The 24471-nt window shown below is 38.1% G+C and overlaps 1 protein-coding gene across 1 annotated transcript in view; it reads left to right on the top strand.

Annotated features, from left to right (window-relative positions):
* The window catches only part of LOC132303341 (coiled-coil domain-containing protein SCD2-like), a 40892-nt gene that overhangs the window by 884 nt on the left and 15537 nt on the right, over positions 1-24471 (top strand). The window contains exons 2-10 of the mRNA XM_059800567.1: positions 273-436; positions 6618-6693; positions 6847-6888; positions 7028-7090; positions 8449-8498; positions 8609-8636; positions 8922-8996; positions 9132-9242; positions 9319-9379. Of these exons, the coding sequence (XP_059656550.1) occupies positions 273-436; positions 6618-6693; positions 6847-6888; positions 7028-7090; positions 8449-8498; positions 8609-8636; positions 8922-8996; positions 9132-9242; positions 9319-9379 (670 nt within the window). The remainder of the gene's footprint in view (positions 1-272; positions 437-6617; positions 6694-6846; positions 6889-7027; positions 7091-8448; positions 8499-8608; positions 8637-8921; positions 8997-9131; positions 9243-9318; positions 9380-24471) is intronic.

Genomic DNA, 24471 nt, shown 5'->3' with positions numbered 1-24471 from the left:
TGTAATCAGGTGTAGGATCATCATTATGTGGATTGTATCTGTGGATATTGCTTTAACTGCATTAATAATTGTCAAAAGAAAAATAATAAAATAGAAGAAAGGTTCGATGACAATCATCTATCTGGAATTTATTCTGGTTTGGGAAAGATTTTGAGTTTTTTGACATGCAGTATAATTGATGCAGCTATATATATGTGTGTGTGGTGTTTAAATGGGTTTGAGTAGATGGTTTAAAATAGAATGCTAATTGTATTATCTGTTATTTTTATCAGTTAGCCCGGAACTTTGTAGAAGAAACTCCATCAGTTCGCTCAACTTCAGCTGGAAGGCTATCAATGTCTATTCGTACAACTCCATCATTACCACCTGCCAGAACATCTCTAAGGACTCAAATTCCTATACCACCAATTGATCCTCCTAGGCAACGAGAGAAAAGGTAAAGAAAATTCTCTGTTATTACTTTCTCAAGTACCATTAGTCTCACAAGTCAACATTAAAAAGGAAAAAAGAATTTGGGAAAAATTTGGTTACACGCAATTGGCACATTGGACATGTCTTAAGGTGTAACACCTCTAAAATTATATCATGCTGAAAAGGGAAAGGAGAAAAATATTTCACAAAATGTTGAATGGACTTGAAGAATTACTCCTCTCTTTTGTTTTTGCTTATTTGTTATTTAGGCTCAGTTATTCAGAATGAAAGAAAAAAAAAAAATGGTGATAATGTTAAACATACCTTCGAGGACGGATGGGTTAAATAGAGGAGTGCACGTAATATGTTGTGTGATTGGCATGTTCCGTTAAGATTGAAAAGCTAGTTATTTGAATAGTTATTAGAACAACCGTTCCTTATTGGACAAAATGCTGGATAGAAAAGCTAAGAATAACATATGCATAAAGTGAGTATGGAGGGAGTGCAAATGTTGAGATGGATTTGCGGCAAGATAAGAAATGATAGAATTAGAAACGAACACATTCTTGAGATGTTTGAAGTAACACCAATTGGAGATAAAATAAGCGAAAATTGATTATGATGGTTTGGACATGTGCAAAGAAGACCATCTAGTGTGCTAATTAGGAAAAATGACACTGTCCATAGCTGTGTTATGGGGATTCTTCAAAAGTATGTGAAATACTCGTATCGGACGCATGACATTTGGAAAAGGGAATGAAATATGGTTTGGTTGGACATTTGCCTAAAATGTATTACTTAGTATAATATACCCTCAAAATGATTTAAATGCCTATTTTGAACATTATGTTATTATATATATATATATTTTACTCTATAAGATAAAAGAATAATATAAATAGTATGGATATTTACTGGTGTACCTATTTCCTTTTATTTGGGGATTTGATCCATCCGACACTTGCACACATACCTGCACCTGACACAGTATCCGAGTCGAGGTAACATAGGTCCACATCGAGGGCAATGCTAAGGGAAGGGGACGATCAAATTTTACTTTGGTAGAGCTAGTAAGCGAGGAAATGGAAACATGTGGTTTGACTGAGTTTAGTTAAATTGGAGAGAAATATATACAACAAGCTGGCTGTAGGCACTGGAAATCATATCTCTCATGACAGTTACACCTGTCTGTAACAAACCAAACAAAAACAAAAAATCTAAGCTGAATTGGTGATGAAGAAAATGTTCAAAATTGTTGAAAAGACAAGGAGATTGTGACCATTACTCCCAGTCTTTGATTTCAGAAGATTTGGAGCTTCTTTCTTTGTTTAAAACATGGCTTCTTAGGCAGTTAGGCCTACAAAATAAGTTAGGAACCTAAGAAGCACGGAAACGGATATGACACGGACATGGCGACACAGTAAATCCTAAAAAATTAGGACACGGATATGGTGGGGACACGGCGAATAATAAATATATATTATATATATCATGTTATACTTTAAGAAATTAAGAGTAATATTATCTTTTATCAAACTACTAATGAATTGTTTTTTGTGTTTGCTGGGTAAAAGAAAGAGAGGAAGAAAGAAATAAAGAGGATTAGGGTATAGTTAGGGGTTTTTCATCATTGTTCATCTCCCCTTAAACTTCATCCTCATTTGTTTCATCATCTAGCATTTAAAGAGAAGTTGGAGCATTAAATGGACAGCATTAGCCCAGTCATTTCTTATAGTAATTTCAAGTCAAAATTTCATACAAATAATAAAAATACATTTGACTACTATTTAGAAAATAAAACTGAAGGTCTATATCTTATTTCTAATTAGAATTTTATGAACTATGTATTTACCTCTGGGCTGTTCCCACATGAAAATAAGGTTGTCTCATCCGCTGCTCTTCAAATAATGATTAATTTTTTGCTCAAGGGTCTTGTAAAGATGATCACCAAAGAAACTTGTCACTAGCTTTCTTGTGCATCCAGATTTGGTCCAAAATTGGGGACAAGAAAGCTAGTGACAAGTTTCTTTGGTGATCATCTTCACAAGACCCTTGAGTAAAAAATTAATCATTATTTGCAGAGCAGCGGACGAGACAACCTTATTTTCATTTGGAACCGGCTCAGAGGTAATACGTAGTTCACAAAATTTAGAAATATGATATAGACCTTCAGTTTTATTTTCTGAATGGTAGTCAACTGTATTTTTATTATTTGTATGAAATTTTAACCTGAAATTACTATAAGAAATGACTGGGCTAATGCTTTCCATTTACTGCGTCTACTTCTGTTTAATTGCTAGATGATGAATTCAGGAAGACTGACTTCGCTGGTACCAAGTGTCACCATCCAACTGGGCCATAAATCCTACTGACCTCCACAAATTCTTAGAAAATTGAAGCCCAACTTTAGCCCTCTTTGAGCATCTGTTCTTGTTTCGGTTGTTGAAGTATAGGCTTCCCCCTTGAACTATTCGCAGGATGAGCATTAGTTTGATTGAAGCAGTATTAACCAAGGTTGTTAAAATCGGGATTCTACGTAGGATCGTTGGGGATCGTAAGATTCTACCAAACTAGTAGAAAAACATTTCAAACTAATATCTCTAAGATATAGCAAAGATAAGTCCAAAACACAAAACTTGTATAGAAGTACCACTCCAAATATAATGTATAAGAGAATGAAGTGCTACTAATATATCCAAGTAATTCAACTAATCAAGTTTCAAACTTTCAACATCAATTCAATTATATATGAATTATATATATATATATATATAAAAGAATTATATATATATATATATATATATATAAAAGAATTATTACTAACTCAGATGCTAGTGCTACTAACTATATGAATTACTGAATTATGAACATGGTACAAACATCATACACTGACCAAAATTATCAAATTTATATCCAAAAACATAAATGGAACATAAACAGAACAGATTAACAAAGGTGCAACTGAACAAGAAATACCCATGCCTATCAATTAGGAACATCCGAACAAGAAACAAAGAAACCAAAAAAAGGCCTGATGTCGAAGACCAACTGAATTTGGAGTCTTCTATGTTCACCAAATTCAGAATTTCATCTTTATCTTTACTGTTTTGGGTCCCAAGATTGTTGGGATTTCTTGTTAAAAGAGCCCAACCCATCAAAACAGCGTGTCAGCGCAAAAATACAGGGCCAAACAAGGCACACAATAAAATCGTATAGAATCAGTAGAATCTTACTGTTCTACTGTACGATTCTACCATATGATTCTACGATTCTACCATACGATTCTACGTTTCTACCATACGGTCCATACGATTCTACGATTCTACCCCCATTCTACCCAAAGGAGTGATTTTCATGCGATTTAACTCGTTTTGGGGGTCTAGGATCGTAGAATCGCGATTTGAACAACTTTGGTATTAACAGGAACTTCACAGTGGAAAGAAAAGCAGGAACTGCATTGTTCTTGCATTTCTTCACTGGTGACTTCTTTTTCTTTCTTTTTGAGAGCTTTTCAAGCTTGAAACGTAAACTTGAACTCAGGCTAGGCTCTCCTCTTGAAACAAATGAGGATGAAGTTTAAGGGGAGGCGAACGATGATAAATCCATAAAAAGAGAAGAAATTCATGGAAACAACAGAAAATATTGTTGTGAAAGGAAAAAAAGAAGTATCAAGGGTTTGTGAAGAAAGAAAATAAGAACAAGAGGAGGAGAGAGAGGACCATCCACCGGCAGCAAAGCTTGGTCGGTGGGAGAACAAGAGAGAGCCAAAGTTGATTGTGCAAGAGTTTGAATCTTTGAACTAAAATATAAGCCTAAATATATGATTATTTTAATATAAAATGGTTTCATAAAAATTAACTTTTAAGTAATTATGTAATGACTACCATATTATGGGAAGTTATTAAACAATTCCTCATACTTACACTTCAACACAACTTTCTTAAAAGTCCCCAAGAATGCACTTATCAAAAAAAAAAAAAAAAAAAAAAAAAAAAACCAGACATATTTTGGCGTGTCCAACACATGTCGAGGCGTGTCCGGCGCGTTTCGGTGTCCAATACGGATTCTTTGCCCTTTTAGGTGTGTCAATGCTTCCTAGTTAGCAACTAATCTTTTTGTGTCTTCTTAAGCCTTTTTACCCAATGGATCTCTCCACTCTAGAACTCTCTAATTCCCTTAAACTTCTTTTGGTTCCTATATTTCTTTGGAATGAATATGTTATTATTGCTCTGAGTCTCCTTGAGGTTTCCTTCCTTTGAGGAGTTACCGAGCAATCGTAGTCAAAGAGAGGAGTTCCCAAGCAAGCATTATTATGGGTCTCCTTAATTGGAGCACAAGAATCAAGGACATCAAATATGTTAGAGCAACTAACAGTTCCCTTCCTCTTTACCTTTTGAAAATGAAGAGTGAACTATCTTTTTACCTTCTTTTAAGGAACCTAAATCTGCTCATTGGGTTGATTTTCTTCTCACAATCCATTGTTATTTAGTGGTTGGTTTCACTTTGTTTGGAACCAAATTCCTTTGGGATTTGAAATTGGAAATGGAAAAGGAATTGGACTGTAATTAAATAAAATTCTATTTTAATGTTTGGAAGTTGTAAAAAGGAATTTGAAATAAAATAAATTTTGTATCTGTTTGGGATAAAGAGATGTGGCAGTTATGAAGGAGGTTTGTAGAATTAGAGACCAGAAAACAGTTAATAAAAGGATAATTTTGTAATTACATTTCAAATCCCATCAAATCCTATAATTTTTCCTCGGATTTCTCCACCTTACCAATTTTCCTTTAGAATCCCATCAAATCCCTTTCCCTTTTAAAATCCCATCATTTGAAACAAGTGATTTTTAAATTCCAATTCCTATGAAATCCCAAGGTTCCAAACACAGTGTTAGGAGCGCTCAAAGGTCTCAAATATTCTATAATTTTTGAGATCTTCAAGAGAACTCCACCGTAATTTCAAGAGGTTCACCATAGTGGCATAGCCAAGATTTAAATTAAAAGCTGTTGTGATTTTTTGATTGGCTAGTATCCCCACACAAATTTGGGCAAAATCAAGTCTAGCCTTTTTGTCGAGTTTGGTCATTAACGTATAAAGTTTTATTTTTTTAACTAAAACAATCTTCCGTCAATGATTAGAGTAACGTTGTAAAATTTGACCAAACAGAAATGCAACAGAAATAACTGCATTCTGGGTTGCCATATCTTAGGTACAATAAGCTTGCCACCAAAATAATAGGGGCCACCATCAATGATTCTCTGAAGGGCAATTGCACTCTTGCACTTGAACAAGGGTTCAATGACCCATTATCAGTGCTACACACAAATTGGAAAGGAACATTTTGTCTAAAAGTACCCAGCTAATTTGATAATTTGGGAGATCTTGGAGGGGCATGAACAGTTGGTTCCTTGTACCCAAGGTCAGTTTCATGGCCTTTGCTTTGGCTTGAGGGAAGAATCCTTTTCTGAATGTTACACTAAGCTGTTGCATGTAATTGGGGAATTCTAGGCTTACCCAGTATTTTTGGATCGTATCCATCTTAGCTAGACTGGTGGATGGTCCAGACGGTTAAGATGCCTCAATCTGGTCATGTTGGCTGGATCAGCTAGTTGGATGCTTTGGTCATGTCGGCCAATTCATTTAAGTAACTGAACCCACCAGGTTGGGAGCCAAGCCAGTAGGGCGAGCAGCACAGTGGTGAATGTGCCTCCATTGTACTAAAGCAGTTGGAACCAGTTTCAAATTTGAATCCAAATCCACTTATATAAAATAAAAAAACAAAAAATTGAATCCAAATCCAAATACAAATATTGCTTTTGATACCAAGAGTTAGTGCCTCTTGTCATTGTGGTTGCACTTGCCCAGATTAGCTGGAGTTCTACTCAGTAAGCAAACTAACAGCCTCCAGGATCAGGAGAGGAACACGCCTCTAGAGAAGCATTATCTGTTACCATATGGAAAAGATGACTGTGTACATTTATGTGCTTACTCAATGCTCTTGTGAATTCATTATCCTTTGTGTTTGTTTGTCTATGTGTATGATGTGCATGTAAATGTATCAACTGCCTAGCTTGTCCTACATCAAATGGACGGCAGTTCTTGAGCAATATTTTCTACTCTGTTCATTTGATATGTAACCACACGGAGAAGTTCATATAGTTCACTTTTTGTAATAAGATGAGAACAAATACTAACATGCATTGCAGATTCTCATCAGATATGGGGCAAATAAACTTGAAAGAGACGGGAGATCAACGCGAGGCTTCTGCTCTTCGTGATGAAGTATGTTAATTACATACATTCAGTTTTCAATGGTCTACATCTGAATATGCATATGGAGTTTTTAATCTAGAGATGTAAGATGAGGGTGTTATATTGTTATGTTTTCATATGCTTGAAGATTCACTTTTAGGCTAATGTCTAATTGTTATGCAGCTTGATATGCTACAAGAAGAGAATGAGAATATTGTTGAGAAGGTGCATCTCCCTCTCTCTCTCCACGCGCGCACGCGCGCGCGCACACACACACACACACAATCCTCAACCCCGGAAGGGGGTAGGGGGCCAAATTTTCCTGGCTTAATGTGATATTTATAGTTTGTGATCTGTTGTACAGCTCAGAGCTGTGGAAGAAGGTTGTGAAGAAGCACAAGCTAGAGTTAGGGAGCTTGAGAAACAGGTCATATCTTTATTATTGTTTGTTGTACAGTAGAATGTAAAAGGATGTGCTTGGCTTCTAATTAGAATCTCTTGTTTAGGTCTTTTTACATGGATGAGGCCTCCATATCTTGTCTGGCTTGCTTGTAATTTTTCTTGATTGATTCCAAAGGGGATACTATAACAATAAACTGACATTTCGGGTTATGTAATGCTAGGCTTCTTGTGGTGATAAATTATACCCAACACTGGCATGTGTGGAGGATTATGTTAAACTCATTGATGTGGTTTTCCTACTTTTCCTCCAGGGAAATTAAGATTTCATAAAATTGCCTAGGAGTAGATGCATTACCAGCCTACCCCTCCCAACACTGCATTGGTGGATGAACAGTGGGTGATGTTATCTGAGGCTGCCCTACTTTTCCTCCCAAAAGATAGAAGCTCTTTTCCCGAATCTTTCTGATATCCTAGAGCAAAGACTTTACATGAGGTTGCCACTTAGTTCTTATAGAGAACTTATTATTTTTTTAAATAAATAAAAAATTTGTGAAGTTAAGCCACAAATATACTTCTATCAATTACTTATGGCTTCATTTGGAAATATATTGCATGAATATCATTTTTGTTTGCGTGTTGTATATGCCCGACAACAATGTGCTTCCAACCTATCTTAATACTTTTTTTTGATAAGTAACTTATCTTAATACTAAAACACCAACAACAAACAAAGACTTTTTCAAACTATTTGGAGTCGGTTACACGAAGCCCTATCTAAGGTGAAGAACTCAGTCAAGCCACATGTTATTACATCTTCTCTTGCTAACTCTACCCAAGTTAATTTTGTCTATCCCTTCCTCTAGCATTATCATCAACGTGAACCATGTCATTGTTTTTAACCGGTGCACTTAATGGTCTTCTTTGTACATTCCAAGCCATCTAGAAAAATTTTCTTTCACTTTATCTACAATGAGTTTTACTTTAACCATCTCACGAACTCGTTCATTTCATTGTATCCGTTCTTGTCTTGATGCACATCCATCTCAACATTCACATTTCCTGCACTCTCGCTTTGTGCATATGTTAATTCTTAGTTGCCCATCATTCCGTCCCATAAATAATGGCTAGTCTAGTAGCTGTTTTATAGTCGATCACACTATTCCTGACACACTACTCCATTTAACCCACCCTGCCTTGATTCTACAATTAAAATCATATACAATTTCTCCTTCATTGTGAAAAATTGAGCGTAATTGTGGAAATGTTCACTTTTTGGTTTTGAATCTTCACTACATCCCTCTTTGTATTTCTAGATTTACTAAAGTTTGCTAAACTTCTGTAATTGTGATAATGAAATCTTGCTGCTTGCTTTTGTTTTCTCAGGTAGCTTCTCTTGGAGAAGGGATATCTTTGGAAGCTAAATTATTGAGCAGGTATGTTGTTAGAAAATGCCTCCAAGTCCACCATTTTGTATAGGTTGTTCTGTTTATGGTAGTTTTTATGTCATGTTCTGATCGTGATGTCTCCTGTCATTCATTTGCAGAAAGGAAGCCTCATTGCGACAAAGAGAGGTAATTTGGGAAATTTGAGTTATTCGTTTTGAGTTAATAAATGACTCATATAATAGTTAACTAGTGGTCTGTACATCCCTTTGGCTTGAGTTTGACTTCGATGAGTGACATCTTGGACTTAGGCCATGGAATGGCCTAAGTGAAACAATTCCTTGTGTTCGTTACAGAAATAAAGTTTTGGAATACATGAACAGATTGGAGAATGTCATTTTTATATATGGCATGGTATTCCAATTTTTTCCTATCTGCCATTCAAGTATGTTGAAATAATATTTATTATCACAGGTTGCACTTAGAGATGCAAAACAAACGAAAGATGGGGCGGATGAGGAAATTGCATCCCTTCGATCTGAAGTTAAGGTAAAGTATGATACTAACTGGACATTAATGTCTCTCTATTTTTTAGTTTTATATTACTGCTTAATTTAATGTTTATCGTTCTGCTGTTGGTGCTGCTGCTGCGTTATTATGGTTTGATATTTTTGCTTGATTCAGAATGCAAAAAGTGAGGCTGCCGTTGCTGTGGATCAGCTGCAGGGAACTGAATCTGAAGTTAAAGCTCTTCGTTCAATGACACAAAGAATGGTTCTGACTCAGAGTGAAATGGTGTGTATTCATATAGTTGCACAGAGCTTAGAAATATCATATGTGGATTAATTGTATTCACCTATCTGCATTGCAGGAGGAAGTTGTGCTTAAGAGATGTTGGCTTGCGCGCTATTGGGGCTTAGCTGCCCGGCATGGTAATCTATATGTTACAACTATGATGTGCTTAAGAAGGTCTTTTTTATTTTTATGATTTTTTATTTGAGTAAATTACACTTGCACCCCCTGAGGCTTGCCCTAATTACACACAGTGGTTGAAAATGGCCTTCATTACACTTGCCTCCCTTATTGCCATCAAGCAGCTAATGTGCATCTAAAATGATATGGAAATGTCATTACCTCTCTCGTTTCTTTTTCTCATCTCTGTCTCTCTTTTTTCTCTCTCGTCAATCATTATCCTCATAGTTTCTTCCCTGATAAAGATTGAACCATACCAACCATAGTGAGGACACAACCTGCTTGACTCCATCCGATAGTTACTCGTTTATGTGATTGGACACAATGAGGTTCACACTGATGGCACTGTGCGCAATCCCTTACCGAGTACCTTGGCAGCTCAGTGAGGAGCCTATTTGTTTTTCTCAGGCTGTTCGGTTTCCCGAATGGCGCGCTGCTATGATTGATGAGTTTAATGCTCTCCTTAAAAATCGTACTTGGGCCCTGGTTCCTCCTTTGCCTCATCACAACACTGGTTTTCAAGCGTTTTTAAGGTTAAGCATCTAGCGGATGGCATGGTTGAACGTCACAAAGCCCGCCTTGTGGCTAAGGGCTTCTATCAACAACATGGTCTGGATTATGATGGGACTTTCAGCCCTGTGGTTAAGCCTACCACTGTTCGTACTATTCTCAACATGGCAGTGTCTTCTGGATGGGACAACATTTAGATGCCAAGAATGCCTTCTTGCATGGTTTTCTCCATGAGATAGTTTTTATGACTCCGCTCACAAGGTTTGTTGGTCCCCAGTGCCCTCACCATGTTTGTCAGCTTCAGAAGGCCACCTACGGGCTCAAACAGGCACCTCGTGCATGGTTCCAACGATTTAGCTCCTTCCTCGTCCGGTTTGGATTTACACAGTTGCGTCGACTACTCTATGTTTGTATTTCAACACTCTTCTTAGATGATGATACTATTGGTGTATGTGGACGACATCGTGCACATTAGGAACACACCTTCATTGATCTCATCCTTTATCTCCACTTTTGGTATAGAGTTTGAGATAAAGAAGGATCTCTGTCCTCTTCATTACTTTCTTAGCTTTGAGGTGTCCCCCTTTGCGCTCTGGTCTACATCTTTTCAGACTCGATACGCTGTTGATCTCTTACGCCGCAGTTCTATGGTCGATTGCAAACCATATGGTATCCTAATGAGTGCCACGACATAGCTCTCAGCCCTAGAGGGTGATCCACTTTTGAACTCTGTTGAGTATGGCCGCTTTGTTGGATCTCTTCTCTAACCTGTCCAGACATTGCCTCTGTGGTTCATCATATTGCTCAGTTCATGAGTGCTCATCAGACCACTCATCCTGCTGTTGTTAAGTGCATTATGCACTATCTCAATGGCACTTTGGATTTTGGATTGGTCTTTCACCCTTCCTCTGGTGCTGTAGTCCTTCATGTCTTCTTTGATACTGATTGTGCTGGTTTTCCTTATAGTTGGTGTTCCACTTCTGGGTACTATGTTTTCTTGGGTCCGAATCTCATTTCTTGGAGTGCCAAGAAACAACCTACTGTTTCTCATTCGAGTTTTGAGTCCAGTACTGCGCACTCGCTCATGTCAACACCTTTAACATGAGCTTCATGTGCCCTTCTCCACACGTGTCATTCTCTACTGTGACAACCTCAGCACTACATACATGGCATCCATTCTTGACTTCCGTGCTCGTACTAGGCATATTGAGCTTGATTACTACGTCATTCGGGAACTAGTTCTCTTTGATGGCCATCGTGTTCAATTTGTTCCTTCCGCCAACCTATGTTACCTGGATTCGGGTTCGGGTGTCGGACTAGAAGTCGGATCCTTTCATCTTTGAAATTATTGGATACAGATACTCGGCTAAAAAGGGTCCAAAAGTTGGACACGGTTATAATTATTATATAGGGTTACAAAGTATAGGTCATTTATGTATTATTTGAGGGTAGGATGGTATTTTGAAATAAAAACAAGACAATCTTGTAACATTTATTATTTATTTGAAAAGCAAGTAGTTGGAGTAAAAAGTAAATGTAAAAGTTAAAAAGTTAAGTCAAGGTAAAAGTTAAAAAGTTATGAGTCAAATGTAAATGTACAAGTTGCTGAGTAAAACAATCACAATGTGATAAGATTTATATTTTATAAGAAGACTGTCAGCCACAAATAAAAAGTGACGGTAGCTGGCAGCAACAATCTATTAAATACACTAGGGGTGGCAAAAGTTGACACGACTCGCCAACACGACTCAAACACGACACGAGTTGAACGGATTTGGGTTGACCTTAAATGGATCAACACGATTAACCCGTTTAATTAATGTCGTGTTTGGGTTAAAGGGTTCAACCCGTGTAACCCGTTTATACACGTTTAACTATATATGTCGTAAATAAATTTGTATTTAAGTTCTAAAATTACTATATAAACTTGTGTCTTATAATTTAATCTTTTGTAAACTAGAAACTATTTAGTAATTTGGTTGATTAAAACTTATATTTTTTTTTAGTATTTATTATTTTATTGAGTAATATTAATAATTTAAATAATATAATTTTTTTTTTTTTTTGTAAATAAGTCATTAAACGGGTTACACATGTAACCCGTTTAATAAACAAGTCGGGTTAGTGTTGAGAGCTCCTAACACGATTATTAAACGGGTCGGGTTCGGGTTGAGCTGTTTAGTATAATACCCTTAAGTTGACATGACACGATTACGATCCGCGAACACGAATTGCCACCCCTAAAATACACTTTTAGATCTGAAAGGTTGCATAAAAAACCATACCTCGATCAGAAGAACAAGACTTGCGCGTGAAGAACCTGTCATCTTCAACCTTAAAAGACCCTAATGTCGAACCAGCAACCTCTATAAACATGCTAGAAGGCATTCGATCTAATAAAGAGACATGAAAAAAAAAATTCAGATCCTTCACAAGCATCGACCAATACAATCTTTTGTGAGCATGTCTTCATCAATCGTTCGCCAGTTGTGTCCGATGGTGCGAAAGGGTGTCCGACCCATATCCAATGTCGGTGTCTATTTCGTGTCATGTCGACACGGACACCCTGGGCTGGTTAGGCGAGTCCAGGTAACATAGCCGCCAACCAAACTACAGATATCTTCACCGGCTTCACAAACATTGCTTTGAGCTTCAGCATTCCAAACTCCTCCTCCCTAGACCGTTGAGTTTGTGGGGGAGTATTAGACAGCCCCCTTAGATTTAGGTTTGATATTAGCTTTTATATTTGCATATATTCTATTACATATGTCTTAGGTTAGCTTGCATTTAGCATTAGATTTGGCTTGCCTTTCATGTAAAACACATATAAATACCCATATTAGGATGAATACAATGGTGTTAATTTTTCCAATTATTTAACTCTCGTAGAAAAAGAAAGGGATGACTGAAAATCGTAGGTTTTGCCAGACAGTTATGTTAATAGGAATGTGGAGACTTACCTGATCGGGAATTCACTAGATAGTCATCGGGTCAGTGATTGGAGATGTTACGACAAACGTTGTGAACCAAAAACAAATCAAGAAACACAATAGTAAAGGAAACACACCACACAAAGAACACAAATATTTTCGTGGTTTGCCAAAGCCTACGGCCACGGTAATGATTCGGTGAATGATCTCAGTAGAAATATAAAAAGAAGAAAAATGAGAGAATTGTGTAAAGGCTTGAATGAGATAAATCACTCATTCAAAGCTCTAGTATTTATAGATAAAAAGAGCACATGTTCATATTACAAGAAAGGAAACTAAATATAATCTAAATCAAATCACAGCATATTCTATGGCATATTCTATAGCATAATCAAATCTCTGCTAATATGGTAAGTCATTCCATAAATCGTGGCTATCATACATGCTAACACTCCACCTCAAGTTGGTGCGTGGATATCTGAAATACCCACCTTGGATAATGCATTCTCAAACACAATCTTACTGACGCCCTCTGTAAGAATGTCTACAAGATGCTGAGAGCTTGTGACAAATGGAGTGCAAATTTGACTAAAGATGATTTCTCTCGAATGAAGTGACGGTCCACCTCTATATGCTTAAACTGTCATGCTGAACGGGATTTGCTGCTATGCTAATGGCAGACTTGTTGTCGTAGTAGAGTGAGAATGGAAGCGACAAGGCACAAGTCTGTCGTCAAGGTTTTCATTCATAACAACTCACATACCCAAGAGCCATAGCCCTATACTCTACCTCTACATTAGATCGACTCTACCTCTACACTAGATCGAGAGATAACGTCTTGCTTCTTACTGCGCCAAGTAACCAAGTTACCACCAATAGTGGTACAATTACCTGAAGTTGAACTCCTATTTGAAATTGATCCTGCTGCATAATCAACATCTGTCCAAGCCTCAACACGTAAGTGACCATGATTGGCAAACAAAATACTGCAGCCTGAACACCCTTTTAAGTAACAAAGGATCTGAATAGTTGCATCAAGGTGAGGAGTACCAGGAGAGTGCATGAATTAACTTACGACACTCACGGCATACGCAATGTCAGGTCGAGTCATGGATAAATAGATGAGCTTCCCCACAAGTCGTTGATATTGACCAACATCTGACAACAACTCCCCCTCAGAATCAGCCAATTGATGATTCTACTCAATCGGAGTATCAGCAGGACGAGCGCCAAGCTGACCAAAAGTAGAAAGCAAGTCAAGAACATACTTGCGTTGAGAGATGAAAATTCCAGCCTTAGAGCGAGCCACCTCAATGCCCAATTAGTACTGTAGGGGACTAAGATCCTTAATCTCAAACTGAAGGCCAAGATAACTCTTAACCTAAGCAATTCCGGTAGTATCATCTCCGATAAGAACAATATCATTGACATACACAATGAGAGCAACTGTCTTACGGCTTGAATGATGTAAAAACAAGGTATGATCAGCTGCCCTTTGATGGAAACCAAACTTGAGCAAGGCAGTGCCAAAGCGATCAGACTAAGCTCGAGGAGACTGCTTGAGGCCATACAGAGAACGACGAAGACGACATACCATACCAGAATGAGCTGGAGAATGAAAGCCCGGAGGAGGAACCATGTACACCTCCTCTTGCAAATCACCATTGAGAAAGACATTCTTGACATCTAACTGAAATAGAGGCCAAAATCAAATCCTAGCAACAGAAAATGATACACGGATGGTATTCATCTTGGCAACAGGGGCAAAAGTCTCTTGATGATCTATGCCATGAGTCTAAGCATAACGCTTGGCAACCAACCGGGCCTTGTAACGAACAACTGACCCATCTGGATTATGCTTAACTATAAACACCCAACGACAACCAACAACCTTTCGTTCAATAGGAAGCGGAACCATGTCCCTAGTATGATTTTTCGCAAGTGCTTGTAGTTCTTCTGTCATAGCATCACGCCATTGAGGTTGTGCTAGTGCTTCTGCAACACTAAAAGGAAGAGGAACCGAGGCAACAGAAACAAGAAAACTCCAATAGGAGGGTGAGAGAGCACAATCAGAAACAAAATTAGAAATAGGGTATGTACAAGAACATTTACCCTTTCGAAGAGCAATGGGGTGATCATCAAGCGAAACACTAGCTTGAGAAGGCGGAGCTACTGCCGAAGGAACAGGGTAGCCGATCGTGGGAGTAGAAGTTTGTACCTTGTTAGAATGTTTATGTATATATATATATATATATATATATATATTTATGTTGGGTCATTATGTAATTACATATAGTTGGTGGGGTCATTATGTAATTAGCTCATTCCTTGTATCTTTATATAAGCTTCTGATGGCTTAGGGTTGAGATATATGAAATATATGAATTGCAGCCTCCATCATCTCTCTCATCTCATCAGTTTGAACATGGTATCAGAGCCATACGAAATCGTGGGTGTGGGAAACTACAATTGTGTTGTTCTTGTATAGATCGGAATCGCGATTGAGGTCAAACCTATTCTTTGCCAAAAGTTTGGTCGCTAGTCTGTTCAGAGCTCCTCGTTTATCGTCCTTAGATCTGAAGCCCGTTTGGTTGCTCGTGTTGTTGCCGCTTTGGTTGTCGCCGAGCTCGCCGCCTTCTACTGTTGTTGTTTGCAGAGGCGAGACTTCATCGATTTGTGTTTTCTTTTGGCCGAAAGTTGCTGAGGTTCTGATTCGGTGTGGTGTCATTGCTTGTTGATTCTGTTGTTGCTTGTGATTGGATTGTCGTCGCCGCCGCTATGTGCTTGTCGACATCTGTGAGGTTGTAAAGAAGAACAGTTGTGTTTGGCTACGCGGTTATGCTATTCCAACCCTGGTTTACTAAGACCGGGGTTGCAGAGATCTGGTTCTGATTCGAACCATTTGCCCGGATTCGACCTGTTTGCCCGGATTCGGCCCGTTTGCCCAGATTCGGCCCGAATACAGATTCAACAATTTTTTTTCCAGGATCAATAATTTTTTTTTTTTTGTTCTCTTCTCCATGGCTGCCCGTTCGGAACTGTTATCTTCCGCTTCCTTCAATCCTCCCATGATTTCAGTAAAGCTCAATGGCAAGAATTACGTTTTATAGGCCAAGTCGGTAGCAATTTTCCTGAAAGCCAAAGGCTTTGACACTCATTTGGTTAAGGATAAACCTAAAGACAGTGATGTTGATTTCAGTTCATGGGAACAAAGGGATGCTGTGATACCCCTCGGATCCGAGACGCCGGTTGATCAGGCCCAGGCCCAAACCCGAGGGAATATCAAACAATTAATATTTTATAACAAACATAGATGACAAAATGAAATAAGAATAAATATTAAAACCTGAAAAGAATACTAATATAAAATCCTCAACCGATAAAATTTAATAAAATCCAACATCCAAAACCTCCATGATTACAATTCGGGAATCCATCTAGTAGACCCCTAAATAAAATCCCATCTGAACTGAAAACTGAAAGTAAATAAAACTGTAATATCGTGAGAAGTCCTACGTAATCTAACGAATGGAAACTGTCCTCGAACAGCACGATCAAGCTCTAAGGCTGGAACCGTCCTGTACCTGAAAAGAATAATAGAAGTGTGGGTCAAGTGCACGAGCAAGTTCTAAACTAACTGCAATCCATACAGTGACCCGATACGCAGATACACTGTAGATACCTCACAATATCTATCTAGTCCATACATATATATATATATATATCCACACTAAGGGACATTTACTGGACTACAGCAGGGTTCTCAACCTGAATAGAAGGCAACATGCGAAAACGCACCCAAGGGTGGGCATGAGTACCTAGACCTAACAGGGTACACCTATCTACTATATCCAGCTACGCATCCACTGCATATACGCACCCTAACCAACGACTCTGAGACTCAAGCTCATATCGTGGTACCATAATCATATATCTAAAATCCGTCCAAAACCATAATATGTCATTCAATTATTTATTGAGGAGACATACAAAACATACTAGTTAGTCACTCAACTTATTCAGTTGATATGACTTAACCACCATCCATTAATCCAGGAAGCCATTCAACTTAGTCACAGTTGATCTGACTTGGTCACAGTTAGGATTCAATATTTTCCAATCCATTCCTTCAATCCGATAGGTTAGGTTTAAGCGTTCTGAGCTGAACCATCCCTAGTATGTCACCGTCCCATACTGGTGCATACAATCCTCCATATCCATGTAAATTACAGCACATAAATAATAGGCTAGTAATTTACAGTCGAAAACCAATATTCAAAACATTGTAGAAAAGTGTTTAAAGTTTCAGCAATTAAATCCGAGAGTTAAACCTTGTAATTGCAGGAAAACAGTTTAATAGTTCAACAACTAGCATCCAAAGCATGCATAGATCAAATCTAATAAATCAATGACTCTTTCATGCATTCAAAATAAATTCTATAATCATATTATAGTCCAATAAATTGCTAAAATTAATTTAAGCAATTTAGTTCTTTCCATCCAGTAACAGCATACTAAGTTGTATACTTGTATTCTGTTTTATCTTTTAGCACAGAGCCATGCGCTATGCCACAAGTCCAATTCGTTAATTAAAAGACTTCACCGTGCATTCAAAACTTAATTTAGAATCATGTTTTGGCACCTTCAATTGTCAAATTAAAATTAGACTATAAATTTCCTTCCAGCCGTTAACCGCATGTAAAGTCGTTAATTAGCGCACTGTTAATTCTATTAAAACAAAAGGGGGTATTTTATGAAAATCAAGACCTTGATTACATGTTAAATTAATTATTGAAAACCCCATTAAAGTTTTAGAACTGTACAGAAACCCCAAGTGCCCAAACAGTAGCTGAAAAATCACAGTACGCATCAAATTGGAAGGAGCCTGCTCTAAAAAAAATTTAGAGCAGGCTCAAATCAGCATAGAGCCGGCTCCATACAACCTTGGAGCCGGCTCTAAACAGGTGGGAGCCGGCTCCAACATTCCAGAGCAGGCTCTCTTTCCCCTTGTGAGCCTTCTCTCCGTTCTAGCTTCGTTTCTGACCTCTACTCCCACTCCGGCCAGTTGCAACCTTTCTGTTTGGTTTTTTTAAAACTAATCTTAGAACCTTATGTAAGCCTAAAAGCATCCCCATGACTTATTTACAGTGGTTGCAAGCAAGTAAAATAACTAAAATTACAACCGGATTAACATGCTTAAATAAACAAAACTTGAAATAATCAGGCACGAATTTGTAATAGATTCGATTACAACACAAACAGAGCATTAATAAATCATACAATAAACATGTAAGTTCCAGTTTATGATTTATTTAACCCTAGAGACTACCTAGGTGCACAGAAAACGAGCCAAAGGGAAGGAGAAAGTAAAAGAACTTGCCTGCAGTTTTGGTCTCAAAACTTTGTCGCCGTCTTCCTAATTTCCGGCAAACACTGACCACCTTCAAGCCTCCTATGGTTTTGGTTTAATCCACCACAACTCTCCCTTGGTCCTCTCTGTTCTCCTCCTAAGCCTTGTTCTATTTTCTCTCGCTCAGTTCTCTCACAAGTCTCTGTTATCGCTGTATCTTTGGTACGTGAATAGGGGTTGTGTATTCTCAAAACCCTAAGTTGACATACTGTTCTATATATATATATATAGACTTAACTAAACCCTATTCCCTGTATGTGTAGAGACAGAGCCCTAATCCTAATCCTTGTCGGCCCATAACAAAACCTACGTTTTAAAACAGTGACGGCTACACACGTGAATTCCATTCTCCAGTTAAAACTATAACCTAATTTAATAAATAAAACATTTAACTTAATCCAATTAAAATAAACCATGAAATTAAAATAAATATACAAATAATAATTAACTAAAATAATTAACCAATTTAAATAAAATAATTAATCAATTAAAGCAAAACAAAATCCAATTTAAATAACCATTAAATAAACACACATACAAATAACCAATTAAATAAAATAAAAAAAATGCAATTAAACAATTAAATAAATACCAGGGCTATCTTTTTAAAATTAGGGGTATTACAGATGCTCAGATCATTTCTTTAATGCTGAATTGTATCGAACCCCATATTAGCTCCAACTTCTTGTATTTGGACACTGCCAAGGAGATATGGAACCAACTCCAACTGTTATATTCGGGTACTGGTAATATCACCATAATTTATGAGGTGTGCAGACAATTCTTTGACCTCCAGCAAGGAACTCACAGTCTAGAAGAATACTTCTCACGAGCAATGGGAATTTGTGAAGAAATGAACTTGTTTTAGCCCATCACCTCTTATGTGAAGAGCATACAACAACAACGTGAGGATTTTAATGTTGTTCTTGTTCTCACAGGGTTGTCACCAGAGTATGAACCCGTTCAAGCACAGATTTTGGGTAGCCCTGCACTTCCTTCTCTTCCTGATATGTTATCCAAACTCCAGCGTGCTACTCTATCTAGTGGCGCTTCAGGGTGTGCTTCAAGTGGTGTCACTGCTCCTCCTAGCAGTGAACGTTCTACTTTAGTTGTTAACCAGGGTGGCTTTCATTCTTCCCGTGGCGGTGGTAGTCGTTTTACCCGTGGTAGTGGCAGAGGCAGAGACTCGAAACTTTGTACTCTCTGCGGTCTTACTAATCACACTGTCAATTACTGTTGGGATTTTCATGGGAAACCACCACCTTCTCCCCATGCACATCACGTGACCTCTAATAAAAGGGATTCTTCTTTCTCTGCCACACCAACTGCTCCACACGTGGCTGTTGAGCTTGCCATGGGCACGATTCCCCGCAATGAGTATGCTTAGTTTATGTCTCAACAACGGCCTTCCACCTCATCTTCCATGGTTTCCTTTGCCCAATCAGGTAGTGCACCTGTATGTCTCTTGTCCTCTCGTCAGAGTCCCTGGATTCTTGACTCTGGCGCATCCGATTACACAACTGGTAGTTCTCATTTCTTATTTGATTTTTAGTCTGTTCCTTCCTCTTAAAGTGTTACTCTTGCTAATGGCTCATCAACTAAAGTTTTGGGTTTAGGGACCACTCATCTCACCTCTTCTATGTCCCTCTCCTCTGTATTATATGTTCCTCAATTCCCTTTTAATTTGATGTTAATTAGTAAAATTACTAAATCTCTTAACTGCTCCGTTACATTTTATCCCACATGTATTTTTCAAGATCTCGCGACGAAGAAGAAGATTGGTACGGGACATGAAGTAGGTGGCTTGTATTACTTTGATTTTGCACCATCTCCCACGGCTCTTCAATCATCTTTGTCTTCTTTTCAGTGGCACTGTCGTCTCGGCCACCCATCATTATCAGTTTTGCAGCGTCAAGTCCCTAGTCTTAGTCGTGTTGAGTCCATGTCTTGTGAAGCATGTTAGCTTAGTAAGCATTGTCGTGTATCCTTCAAACCGAGAGCTACTAATCGTGTTGTTAGTTCTTTTTAGTTAGTTCATTCAGATGTTTGGGGACCAATAAAACATATTTCTATTAATGGATTTCGTTATTTTGTGACATTTGTGGACGATCATTCTTGTATGACTTGGTTGTTTTTAATGAAAAATCGTTTCGAGTTATACTCTATTTTTCAAATATTTCGCAAAGAAATAAAAACTCAATTTGGGTGTTCCTTCAAAATTTTATGTTCTAACAACGCCAAAGAATATTTCTCGGACCCTTTTGAGACTTATTTTCATGCTAAAGGCATCACTCATCAATCATTTTGTACTTATACTCCTTAACAAAACGGAGTAATTGAATGTAAAAATCGTCATCTCCTGGAAGTATGTCGTGCCCCTTTATTTCATATGCATGTTCCCAAACGTTTTTGGAGTGATGCTGTTCTTATGGCCTGTCATCTTATTAATCGGATGCCCTTGTCGGTGTTACATGGGAAATCTCCTCATTCTGTTCTATTTCCCAACTTTGTATCGTTTAATCTTACTCCTTGGGTCTTTAGATGCGTGTGTTATGTCCATAACCTTGGACCCGGTCTTGACAAACTCGACCCTCGTGCCACTAAGTGTGTTTTTCTTGGGTATTCTCGCACTTAGAAGGGTTATCGTTGCTACAGTCCTCATTTTCAACGCTATTTCACTAGTGCTGATGTCTCCTTTTCTTAGACTCTCCCATATTTTTCTGATTCTACTACTCCTCTCGATATTACTCCTGAGCCACCTATGCCAATTGTTCCCTCTGTATTCCCTGCTCCCGCACCTCCTCGCTCCATTGTCCCATTGCAGGTTTATACTCGACGACCTCGACCGCCTACTTCGCTCCCTCCATCTCCTTCAGAGTCTTAGGATCCGACGCCATCTACTATGCTTGATGATTTGCCTATTGCTCTCCGTAAGGGTTCTCGGTCGTGTGTTACTGCACATCCCATTTCTAACTTCGTCTCCTACTATAATGTTTCATCGTCTTTATCTTGTTTTTTATCCAAAGTGTCTGCTACTTTTGTTCCCAAAACTTTGCAGGATGCTCTCTCTAATTTGGGTTGGCGCCAAGCCATGGTAGATGAAATGGATGCCCTTCACCCTAATTGGACATGGGATCTTGTTCCCTTACCTCCGGGCTCCAAAACGGTTGGTTGTAAGTGGGTCTACACTGTTAAATATCTTCACGATGGGTCTATTGAGCGGTTGAAGGCTTGTCTAGTGGCAAAAGGGTACACTCAGACTTATAGTGTTGATTATGATGAGACTTTCTCCCCTGTTGCTAAGATTTCTTCTATTCGGGTACTTTTTTTTATTGCTACCAATTGTAACTGGCCGTTGTTTGGTGACTTGGTTGAAGAAGTTTATATAGAGCAACCACCTAGCCCACCTGGGTTTGTTGCTCTAGGGGAGAATCGTCACACTGTTTGTCGCCTTAAAAAGACCCTGCATGGATTGAAATAATCACCACGAGCTTGGTTTGGAAAATTCTCTGAGGCGGCATTAGAATTTGGTCTTAGCAGATGCCAGACCGATCATTCAGTATTTCACCAGCGCACTAAAATTGGCTTCATTTTTCTTGTGGTGTATGTAAATGATATTGTGATCACAGGTGATTTTTTTAAAGGCATTGCTAAGTTGAAGTTGTTTCTGCAAAATCGATTCCACACTAAAGACTTGGGTAAACTTAGGTATTTTTTGGGTATCGAAGTTGCAAGATCCAAGGAGGGTATAAGTTTATCTCAACGAAAATATGTGTTGGACTTATTAAAAGAAACGGGTATGTTAAGTGGTCGTCTGGTTGATGCTCCTATGGATTCAAATACAAAACTTACGTCTGATGAGGGTGGTCTATTTAATGACCCGGGCAGATTTCGTCGCCTTGTTGGGAAATTAATTTATCTCACTATCACTGACGTGATATTTCATATGCAGTTAGTGTTGTAAGTCAGTTCATTGGAGCTCCTAGAATGCCACATTGGATTGATGTTATTCGGATTATCCGATATCTCAAGCAAGCTCCAGGTTTTGGGTTACTATATAAATGAAATTGTCATCTCAGGGTGGAAAGTTTTACAGATGCTGACTGGGATAGTTCTCCTTCAAATATGAGACATACTACAGGCTACTGCATATTTGTAGGAGGAAATCTTGTTACATAGAGAAGTAAAAAGCAAAACGGTGGTACCTCGATCTAGTGCTAAAGCTGAGTACAGGGCAATGGCCCATACCACTAGTGAGTTGACATGGATACAACATTTTTTAAAAGAACTTGGGTTGAGCATTGAAGCTCCTATTCCATTGTTCTGTGATAATCAAGCAGTTGTATATATTGCATCAAATCCTGTGTTTCATGAGAGAACCAAACATATTGAAGTTGATTGTCACTTTATTCGAGAAAAAATATTATGTGGGAGCATTTCTACTCCATTTGTGAAGTCTGAAGGTCAATTAGCTAATATGTTTACCAAAGCGTTAGGTCATAACCAGTTAAGGACTATCTGTTCCAAGCTGGGATTATTTGATATATATTATCCAGCTTGAGGGGGAGTGTTAGAATGTTTATGTGTGTGTGTGTGTGTGTGTATATATATATATATATATGTTGGGTCACTATGTAATTGCACATAGTTGGTAGGGTCATTATGTAATTAGCTCATTCCTTGTATCTTTATATAAGCTTTTGATGGCTTAGGGTTGAGATATATGAAATATACGAATTGCAGCCTCCATCATCTCTCTCTCTCTCTCTCTCTCTCTCTCATTTCATCAGTTTGAACATACCTATTGTCTCCGACTATAAACCTGTGGAAAAGGAACGATTCCCCCTGTTGGAGGGGTATCACGAGGAGGAATCATAGAAAACGAAACAGGTAATAGTAGAGGAGTTGAAGACGGAAGAAGGTGATCATTCATTATATTAAATGGGAACCATTCACTTTGAGAACCAACTGAACCATTATAGTATGGTGTATGCTCAAAGAAAGAAACATCCATGGATATAAACCGCCAATGACTGGGAGGATGGTAACACCTATAACCTTTTTGAGAGTGAGAATAGCCCAAAAACACACACTTCAAAGCCTTGGGGTCAAGCTTTGTACGAGTTTGCCCCAATTGCTGAACAAAGCATACACACCCAAAGACTCGCGGAGGAATAAAAAAAAGAAATGAATTGGGACGTAAGATTGAGAGTGGGGCAGCAAAGTTAAGAACCCTAGAGGGAGTCCTATTAATGATGTAAGCAGCTGTAAGAACTGTATCTCTTTAAAATGACTGTCATGCGAATGCAAATTGCTCTGGCTAAGTCAAGGATGTGGCGATTCTTTCTCTAAGAACGGCCATTCTGTTGAGGAGTTTTAACATTAGCCATTTGATGCTTAATCCCAAATTCTGTACATAACCGTTGTTCCTCTCCATAAGTGTACTCCGTACCTTGGTCAGATCTGAATTTTTTAATGTTACAACCATATTGAGTCTGAACTATTGTCATAAATTTTTTAAAAATGTTGTACACATCATTTTTGGTTTTTATAAGATAAATCCATGTAACACGACTATGATCATCAATGAACAATATAAAATATCGAAATCCAAGACTAGAAGTAACTGGGTAAGGACCCCACACATTTGAATGAACAAGATCAAAAGGTGTTAAAGTAGATTTATTACTACTAGCAGGATAATTGGAACGAACATGTTTAGTCATATAAAATGTCCTACAGGATAAATCTGACACTGCCAAGTTACAAAATAAGGAAATAAATATTTTAAATAACCGAAAGAAATATGTCCTAAACGCATAAGCTGGTCTTTATTAGATGAAACAAAATTAGAAAATTAAGCTAAATGTGCTTGAGGTGACCAAGGAGCATCCAACATGTATAGACCGTCCACGTCACGCCCACTGCCAATCGTCCGCTTTGACACCAGATCCGGAAAAATAGAATGAGAGGGAAAGAACGTTACACTACAATTTAATTGTTTGGTAACGCTACTAACAAAAATAAGATTCGTAGTCAACTATGGAACATGAAGTTATCTGACAAAGTTAATGAAGGTATAACGGATATGTGACCCTTCCCAACAATGGAAGATGGAGAGCCATCCGCAAGGCATATCTTGCGATGGCCAGAGCAGATAATATATTTTTTTTTGATAAGTAAGTCAATAAATAAAAACCGC

Source organism: Cornus florida, unplaced genomic scaffold (assembly GCF_030987335.1).
Source record: "Cornus florida cultivar Cherokee Brave unplaced genomic scaffold, ASM3098733v1 CherokeeBrave_3.0.0_Hap2_Chr04, whole genome shotgun sequence".
Lineage (NCBI taxonomy): Eukaryota > Viridiplantae > Streptophyta > Magnoliopsida > Cornales > Cornaceae > Cornus > Cornus florida.
This window is presented reverse-complemented; position numbering and strand designations above follow the sequence as displayed.